Source organism: Asparagus officinalis, chromosome 3 (genome assembly GCF_001876935.1).
Source record: "Asparagus officinalis chromosome 3, Aspof.V1, whole genome shotgun sequence".
Classification (NCBI taxonomy): domain Eukaryota; kingdom Viridiplantae; phylum Streptophyta; class Magnoliopsida; order Asparagales; family Asparagaceae; genus Asparagus; species Asparagus officinalis.
Genome location: NC_033796.1, coordinates 50,469,292 through 50,478,946, shown reverse-complemented (window position 1 = coordinate 50,478,946; position 9,655 = coordinate 50,469,292). Strand labels below are relative to the sequence as shown.

Sequence of the window (9,655 nt, the reverse complement as noted above, 5' to 3'; positions counted from 1 at the left end):
AACCAGGTCGGTTTTTGTGAAAAAACTTTCGAAACTTCACGGGAGTTGAACTCCCGTGAAGTTTCCCAGTACAAAAAAAAAATTTTGAACTACGAAACTTCACGAGAGTTCAACTCCCGTGAAGTTTCGGATAAAAATTTTCAAAAACCGACCTGGTTTCAGCTCCAGGGCTAAAACCAAATCGGTTTTTGCAATTAAATCTGAAATAGGTTGTTTTCTGCGATTAAATTTGTAAATAGGTTGGTTTTGAAAATTTGTCCTATATACATTTCACACGTTCACCAGCATCATGGTTCAAATATTTTTACTTCCAGCTCATCACTTTGATGGTCAGAAGGAACCTTTTCAGCCTGAAATCGTACAAGTAAACAATGTAGACAGGTGAGACCAATTTATGTACCCAGTTAAACAACAGCAGCGCCCCTAAAATGGTTTACCAATAGCATATTACATCCAAATAGCACAGAACCACTCAAAGTGAAAAAAGGGCCTTCAATCAGAAAATAAAGGAAAATTTCAATCGTACGCGAGTAGCATGCTCTTCCACGATATTGTTACATCACTCGGGAGATTATTGCAATTTTCTCAGTACAAAAAACAGACCGTCCGAAAGAGAAATAGATGCAAACAGAGTCTGAGAGCGCAGCCCATCAACTATTTAGTGAGTGAGCGCAGCCGCACCCGATATGATCTCAGACAGCTCTGTGGTAATCGCTGCTTGACGGGTCCTGAAGCAACAAATTACAGAGAAATGTCAGTTTATATAGAGAGCGCAAAATTTACAGATAAGTGTCAGTTTGACAAACACACACGCCCACGCATACCCACATGCAATCTGCAAACACGATACCTAACCTGCCCACAGACATATACGCCACATTGAACATAAGTTGTCACCTCATTTAGCAAAATGAGATACCAATAGATACGAGTGGCGAGGTCCACACCTTCAGATTTTCTAGCAAGGTTGACCTCACACTAGTGCATATCTTATTTCATTTAGCAAAATGAGTTGTCACCTCGTTACTCATTCTTCAGTCACACACGCATATATTATATGCACACATGCACGCAGGCGCGCACACAGATATATAGTAGCTCATGTAAACTTAAGTGGACCAGGTATATCATCAACTTTGTAATCCTGTGGATTTGCTCGGAGATGTGTGCTGATGAGTGATGCACATCAAAGTCGCCTTTGAGATGTGTGCCCTGATGTATATCACACATCATCACACAAAATGCAATTTTCAAGTGATAACAAAGTTGGTTGGCAGATACTAGATAGAGAGCTCAGTCCAAAGTTTACATGAGCTTTTCTCGAGTTCAAGATCGAGAGAGAGAGGACCTGTTGTAAGTGAGCGTCAGGCGATCAAGCATTTCACCAGCATTTCTGCTTGCATTGTCCATTGCCGACATCCTTGCGCCAAGTTCACTGCATGCATTCTCTAGCACTGCATTGAACATGGTCTGAAAACAAAACGAAATTCAAAAACAAATACCAAACAAAAAGTAAGTAATGAAGAAAATTATACGATAATCAGCAAATTCCATGCAAAACTGATAATGCATCTGAGTGGTGGCAAACCAGTGGGGTTTCAATTTCTAACATTGTTATATTGTTATGGAAATCTAAAGTGCATACTTGGTTCAGGACATCCTTAAATTGTCTTAGACCAACCAGCCTCGTGATCATACTTTCTGTTTATGTATCCTCCCCCCAGTCTAGGAGAATTTTCGGAGTTGCTCAACTTCTATTTTGACTCAGAAACATAAATCAGTTGCTGAGGATTAGTGTCCTACCCACTAACTGGCATTTTAGGTTTTGAGGAAAGCTTTGTCCAGCGACTCGTAGCTGCATTTAACAAAGCTACAATGAGACCAACTTTACAAGGTTGAACACCAAAATGTTGTTCAATCATTCCATGGAACTTGTCAACTTAATTGTACACTGCACAGCCAGTAAAAACTCATTTGATGAGGAAGCTAGAAGGATGCAGTGTTATTTGGCACAAACAGACTATAAAGACGAAGGGAACAGCATGGGAAAATGACAAAACAATAATGAAATATTTAGCACGGATATTTATGGTAACACATGAAACTTTTTCTATTGTTTACTCAGTAAAATAATGCATGTTATGACTAAAAGAAACAATCATGCATAAGCTGACCGAGTAATAGAACATACACAAGAAAACTGGAATTCTGTAAGATTCTGAAGCACTTCAGATTTCGTTTCAGCCCCTTCTATTTCATACAAATCCAGATCACCAAGTCTTCCCCCAGATTCAGACTCTTTCTCCACCACCTGGGAAATATAATATCGACAGCAATGATTCTTCTCTTCATATATGCTGGATGTAAGATAATTGAAGTGGATAACAATAGGACTCTAGATCACCTCAGGAGATAATATAGTTGAAATTGTCGGAAAGAACTGGACAACTGAATGGAACTTGTTGTAAACAATCCTCAATGCATCATACTCAACATTCTTTAAGATATCATCAGCAAGAACAGAAACCTGATATACAAGTAACAAAAAGCGAATAAGACGAGAGCAAGCATGGAAGCGCAGCAACTATAACCACATATAGTAACCAACGTGCATAAATTCGTATATTGCAATTTTTGCATATGTGCCAGTCAGTTTGTCATCAGTAAATCTTTAGCTTGCTTTCTTGAGACCTAAGGCTATCAACTGAATTGAGTTTCTACAAGCATGGCATTTACAACCCAAAAACATAAATAAATAAAAGACATCAAACAAGCACTGAGCTGCACCAGGGAAGAAGAAATAATTAAAACTGGAGAAAAAGAATTCTCAAATTAGGCTGTCGCTACCTAAATGATATACTAGCTAAAGGCCCACATCATGTAGATTTGATATTTATAGGCCTTCTTTGTGGAAGTAATAGGTCAATTAATTGTTGATCGAGGAAACAATTTACGGGAAAAGCATTAGGAGACCAAAAAGATCAGAAATCAAATGAAAGGACTCTACAGAAGAACTAGTCTTAATCACATGTCAGATAACAAAATCTGCAAAGTTTCTTAACCTGAGTGTAGTTTAAAGGATTCTTTTGCAGCTCAGTTACGTTCATATGAATGTTCTTCCTGGAGTCACGCAGCAGTTGAACCTTGCCCTTTTCTCCCAATACAACATACTTGGATTCTTTTTCAGGACCTACTTACAGAAAACACACTGAAGTCAAATTCTGTCAAGGAAAAGCCACCAATGTAATTGTTGATCTATTTCCATATAGTACCAGAAGTCAGCTTGAAGAGAGTCTTGCTGACTTTCACTGTTGTGGAGTTAATGCCTCCACAAAGACCTTTGTCAGACGAAATGGAAATAATAACATTCTTCTTCACATCAACACCTGGATGCAGGATCAGACACAAAAATAGAGTTACAAAACATGAAATAGAAATAACAAGCAGGCTTATTACACAACCAAAAACGTCATCGAGCTGAAATAAAGCAGAAAAATAAAAAGAACTAAATTACAATTAGTCATTGATTGAAGAACATAAAGAAAAGTTGTGATTATCATTATCAACAATCCCAACAAATATGAGCTAATTGTTCATTACATCTTACTATCTGTAGCTGAAACTAAGAAGAAGCTAAGTTATTCCCAAACACAATGCCCTTGGCTAGCATAATCGAAAGCCTTTGGATATGTTTAACCAAAACTACAAGGCCTTTCCATGCATCTGCCAACATATAAACTGAATCTTCACTTTGTAAACACATCCAGCTTCTAGATCTTTTTTCCCAGAAACTTGGACATAATGGCTGTACAGTCTCTCCTAGTCTTCACTTTTCTGTCCTTTGGTGGTTTCTTAGTGAGGTTTTCACCATGATTTAAGAAAATTGTGCTTGTAGCTACTTGCAGCTACAGACAAGGATACAAGGTGATTCATTGTGCGACTCCTCAGACAGGACCTTGTACTCCCATAAACATCACAACTTCTCGACCTCACCTCCAAGATGCAAGAATTTACAACCTCCATAAAGTTTCTTTAAGCAAGCACCTGCTTTCAGACTTTTCCAAGCTCAAGCTTTATAACTGTCATTACTCATAATCAACAAAATAATATTTGCACGATGTAATGGCCATTCTTCTAGATGTTGAAGTATCTAATATGAACTAGGAATAGAATCAGCACCTAAGATTGTCATCTGCATTACACAATACTTGACAAGTTTCTAATTCGAAAAGTCCATTTCCAGCCCAAAACTAGAGTACATAAACTTAAAGGTCTCAATGCCCTACTTAAATGCATAAAATAACACAAATTATGAAACCAGATTCATACCAGTTGACAATATTCCTCCAGTTCAGTGAGAACTTTATCAATTTTTCCCATTCTAAAGGTTTTGTAAGGGATTCATGCTGCACTTGGATGATCGATTTGCAGGTCAGCTCTTTTACTTTGGGAATAGGGAACGGTGCGAATATAGAAGTGCAAATGTTAATATCAAATATATAAGAGAAAATGTGTGTTAATATTACACAAATGTCAAAGGTATATACGAGCAAGAAGTACAATGCCTTGGCTATGTCTTATCCCATTCTGTATCACAGACAAATGTTAATTATTATTGTGCAAATGCCATTCTATATCACAGGCAAATGTTAATATTGTTATTGTGCAAATGTGAAAGGGTAAATGGTACTTAAATACCATAAAGTTTCCTCAGTGTGGCACTTCAATGCCACAAGTCGTAAAAAGTGGCACTTTAATACCGCAAGTTGTAAAATATTGGCACATTAGTACCTTTTTGCTAGTTTCCATGAGAAAATTATTATGAATATTTCCATGACAATTTACTTAGGGTATGAAAGTGCTATTTTCTTACAACTTAGGGTATTAAAGTGCTATTTTATATTTTCTTACAACTTAAGATATTAAAGTGCTACTTTCTTACAACTTAAGAGTATTTAAATGTAAAAGTTGTGAAATAATAGAGCAATTTAAATGCCATTTTTTACAACTTAGGACATTGAAGTGCTGCTTTTTTACAACTTAGGGTATTGAAGTGTCATTTTTTACAATTTGTGGTATTTAAGTGCCACAATGGGGAAACTTTATGGTATTTAAGTACCATTTAGCCAATGTGAAATGTATCTGTTGTTAATAAATGAGTAACACTACAATGCCTTTGCTATACCTTATCATACTCCATAAAATCTTTATTTATCTGCTAAAGATTATTTTAAATGCACCAATTAGAAAGTATAATTCTATTTAGAGAATAATTGTGTCAGAAATTATATCTACACTTACTTTTTGATACCAGCATCAGAACATTATAAATATGGATGGTAGAATACATACCAGGGGCATCCCCAAGAAGTGCAGTGAATGGTTGCCAGAGTCCTCGTGAATTTTCAGTTCTAGTTTGAACTGATCGTAGCTTAGATGCTGCAACCATCTTCATTGCCTTGGTAATCTTTTGAATATTCTTAACACTGCTCATCCTATTTCTGACTGCATGTTACCATTAAGTCATAAGCAACTGATTTACATGCATATACCATTAAAACATCATTCTTAACAATGACAAAGGTCAGAAAAGCAAAATAGGCAAACTCCATACCTACTTGAGTCGAAATCGACCTAGCACCAAAGGGGCATGGTTCTCTGGAAACATAAACTCAGGTTACCACCAGAATAAAGTAAAATAAAAAAATAAAATGCAATCACTAAACTAGGTTGTATAATAAGATTCATATGAATGTCATACATAATTAAAAAAAATGGTGCACAAAGGAATTCAAGAAGTGTGAACAAGCAGTTCTTAGATAAACATTGTTAAACAATAAAATATTATAGATTATCATTCATATTTCAAAAGCTACAACTACTCTCCTTTATATAGGGATACAATAACAAGAAGTTTATTGTGTAGTCAATGTGGGAGTAATCACAATTATTCACTTAGTTACATTCCTAATATCTTTTAATCACAAATTCCCTAATTTATACTCCTAATATATTATTCCTAATATAACAATAATATTATAGATCTCCATAATATATTTCTTAACACTCCCCCACAAGCTGGAGCATGTATATCGTACATGTCTAGCTTGTTACAAACAAGATGTACTCACCACAATTTGTGACATGACTTAAAAGATTAAATCTTCTGTGTGACCTCTTCTCATCATAGTTATCTTCATCTTCTAGTATTTTACTTGAATGTCTTTTACCACAAACAACCTCAACCAAAATCACCAAATGTTGTACCTCGATCTTCTTCACAGATCGACCGCGGAACTACAAAACAAATTATCCTCACCAGGGAACCACCAAGCAAACAATCCTCTCTAGAAATCCACCAAATAAATAATTTTCTTTACGAATCAACCAAACAAACAATCCTCTTTACTGATTAACCAAACAAACGACCCTCTTCAACAATCATCTATACGGATCAACCAAACAAACGATCCTCCTCACAGACTAACTAAACACACGATCCTCTAAACGAATAAACTAAAGAAATGATCCTATTAATCGGATCTAACAAATAAATGATCCTTTTTTAGGGATCTGCCAAACAAATGATCCCTCTATAGGGATCCACCAAACAAATAAGTCAAGGAAATAACCTTCATCGAACCAAACTTCAAACCAAATCCTGATTTAATCTTTTTTTTTTCGATAGTTAATGGAGATCAAGGTTTCTAAAATATAACTTGTGGTGTCAACAAGTTGGGTAGGCGGTGAACGAAGGGGAATTGAGGCGGCATAGGTGGTAACGAGAACATATACATTAAGGATGACTACTCCCAATAATGGCAATCACCACAATCCCAATCATCAACAAGGCCATTTAAAGCAAAACGAACAACAATTCATGGCACTGTTCACGGTAAATAGTCACTGCAACACTGTTCAGAGTGGATAGTTACTGGGCCCTATTCACGGTGAACACACCATCTTCACAGTGACCAATCATAGGAAAAAAGAGAGGTTGTGAGGTAGAGAGGAGTTTGATGGTGAGGGATCGGGGGGTAGGGTTTTGTGAGAATCTAAGGTTTTGTGCAGGTTAGGGTTTGCATGTCTCTTATACCATGTTAAACAATAAAATATTATAGATTCTCATTCATATTTCAAAAGCTATAAGTCTATAACTATTCTCCTTTATATAGGAATACAATAACAAGAAGTTTATTGCATAGTCAATGTGGGACTAAACACAATAATATAATCATAATTATTCTCTTAGTTACATTCCTAATGCCTCTCAATCACTAAATCTCTAATTTATACTCCTAATATATTATCCCCAATATAAAGGAAAAAGTTTCCTTCAATTATTTTTAAATTTACCCTTCAAAATATTAACTCAAAACTCATACTAGGAATGATGAATGTCTCACCCACTAGAAAGCATGGTTTTAAATGTCAGCCGACGTGTCGATCGAAGGCTAGAGCAACACTGATATGGTCATTTCAAGTCGGATATCGTTTTTGACGTCCATATCCGACATGTCGGGGGACATTGCGGACATATCGACCAATTTTCAACTTTCAAATATATGCCTTTTATGGAGTTGATAAGTATTGGGGTTTGGGTTTAGCACTCAAAACCAAAACCCGATTGACTCTTTTTTAGCATTTTGAAAACCAAAACCCGATTGACTCTTTTTTAGCATTTTGCTCCCATAGCAACCCAATAGCACAGACTACATATTAGGACAAAGAAAAAAAAGGTTGCTCTATTTTTTGTCATGATCACCTCTCGTTTGTCTTCGTCTCTACAATTTGAAATTGAGAATTCATAAAAACGTGAGGTAGACAATAAGTTTGAACCAGAGCTTGAAATCAATCCAAAGTTTAACAATGTATGTCAACTTTATGCAAGGCACTTCATTTTTTATGAAAGGCAATTTGAAGTTCTAGTTTGACAATGTATATTTTATTTATTTGTTGGCATAATATTCCATTGTTTCCCTTTAAGAAATGGAAAACAACTTGTGTCTTGATGTTGAATACTCAACTCAAGTAGGATAAACTTTAACAAGACGAGTGTGTTCCATCTTGGTGACCAAAATTAAGTAGATATCCATCCAATATGACAATCTGACATTTAGTACATGTCCCTGATATATCCCTAATTTTCGCTATCCGACACGAATTTTAGCCGACTGACCTGAATCCAACATCCGATATTTAAAACCTTGCTAAAAGTGAATTTTGCACTGGGAAAAGTAATATATCTTAATAAACTACTGCTCGGATTTATCTTAAAGATAAAGACCTTCACATGACCAACCCAATGTTATTTACGGTTGATCTTCAACGAGCTGGTAGGGGCACGCATAATGAATCATGATATGCTATATTCATTAATAAGATAATGAAATCACCATAAATATACATGCAAGACCTACGCTCAAGCAAGCTTTTAGATTGCAGTTTACATGATAATACCCTGATCATAATTCCTGTATGAGAAAAAATATTAGAATTAGTGTGAAAAAAGAATGTGTTTGCTCCATCAGCCCACTGCATGCGCAACTTTTTCTTTTATTTAGATTTTCATGGTTAGTTGTAATAACATTTCTAAATCAAAATTGATCAACCCATGGGGAAAATATCTAGAAAACCGTATATGACATCTTTGTCCTTATAACCCCTGAATCACATGTTCAAGTTACTTTACAGAGAATGATGAATTTCTCTACAATTTCATATTGGCACATCCTATTATTCTTCTTTTAGTAATCAAATGAGTGTGCATAGATAATATGTTTATCCATCAAAGTATAAATTGGTCGCTTCCAATCTTAGTACCACTTTCACTGGAATTAATGTATGTGAGGGAACAACTCTCTCCGTTTAGAAATCGCACCTCGCAGGCAAAGAACAAAAGTTGTTTTTAGATTAATTCGTAACTATCATAAGAAATCCCAAGAAAAGTTGATGGATTTATAATGAGTGGAGCTACTTTTGAACTTGCAAAGATGTCTATTAAACAGACTCTCTCCATTTTGGGTAAAACGCATATTTAAGGTTTATAAAAAAAAAGAGATCGCAGGCTTCACCCAAAAACGATATCTTTTAGCGGAAATCAGCAATCAAAAGCATGCAATCTACTAATTAATAAAAGATTCTAAACTCCGTTAGCAGACAGGATTCAAGACAAGTCCATCATAATCTCAGATCAAGCTGAGAGGATCTTACTCAGAGAAGACGGCGGATCGAGCGAAGCCCGAGGGATTTGGGGAGACGATGAGCCTCCTTCCTTCTCTTCTGAAAGCCGCCATCGCCATTGATGCTGGTGCTGAGATTGATCTGATCTCTTTGCTGAAACCCTAGGATCGCAATTTGTTTTGTTTCTGGAGTTCGGAAAATGAAGCCCTTTTCTCGATTATAAAACAGGACAAATTTTCAAAACCAACCTTATTCACAATTTAATTGCAAAAAATGACCGCTTTTCAACATATTTAGAAAAACCGACCTGGTTTCAGCGCTGTCGCTAAAACCAGGTTGGTTTTTCTAAAAAAATTTACGATGAACTCCCGTGAAGTTTAGCATACTTATAAACTTTATGGGATTTCAACATCCGTGAAGTTTAATTTGTTAAAAAAACTTCACGGGAGTTGAACTCCCGTGAAGTATGTTG

At 35.9% G+C, this 9,655-nt stretch overlaps 1 protein-coding gene across 1 annotated transcript; it reads right to left on the bottom strand.

The window, feature by feature from the left end:
* Positions 385-9,381, bottom strand: LOC109834085 (ATP synthase subunit gamma, mitochondrial-like). Its single transcript, XM_020401991.1, has 9 exons — positions 9,214-9,381; positions 5,615-5,658; positions 5,353-5,505; positions 3,273-3,386; positions 3,063-3,190; positions 2,405-2,527; positions 2,192-2,311; positions 1,349-1,470; positions 385-728 (listed from the first exon to the last, which is right to left on the bottom strand). The coding sequence occupies exons 1-9, from the start codon at positions 9,300-9,302 to the stop codon at positions 659-661; spliced, it is 963 nt and encodes a 320-aa protein (XP_020257580.1). The 5' UTR covers positions 9,303-9,381; the 3' UTR covers positions 385-658.

Excerpts from the sequence above, each read along its gene's own strand:
- LOC109834085 (XM_020401991.1), bottom strand. The coding sequence starts at position 9,302 with ATGGCGATGGCGGCTTTCAGAAGAGAAGGAAGGAGGCTCATCGTCTCC. Across the intron at positions 2,312-2,404 it reads CAACTATATTATCTCCTGAG|GTGGTGGAGAAAGAGTCTGA; the intron begins GTGATCTAGAGT and ends TATATTTCCCAG. Across the intron at positions 1,471-2,191 it reads CAGAATTCCAGTTTTCTTGT|ACCATGTTCAATGCAGTGCT; the intron begins GTATGTTCTATT and ends TTTTGTTTTCAG.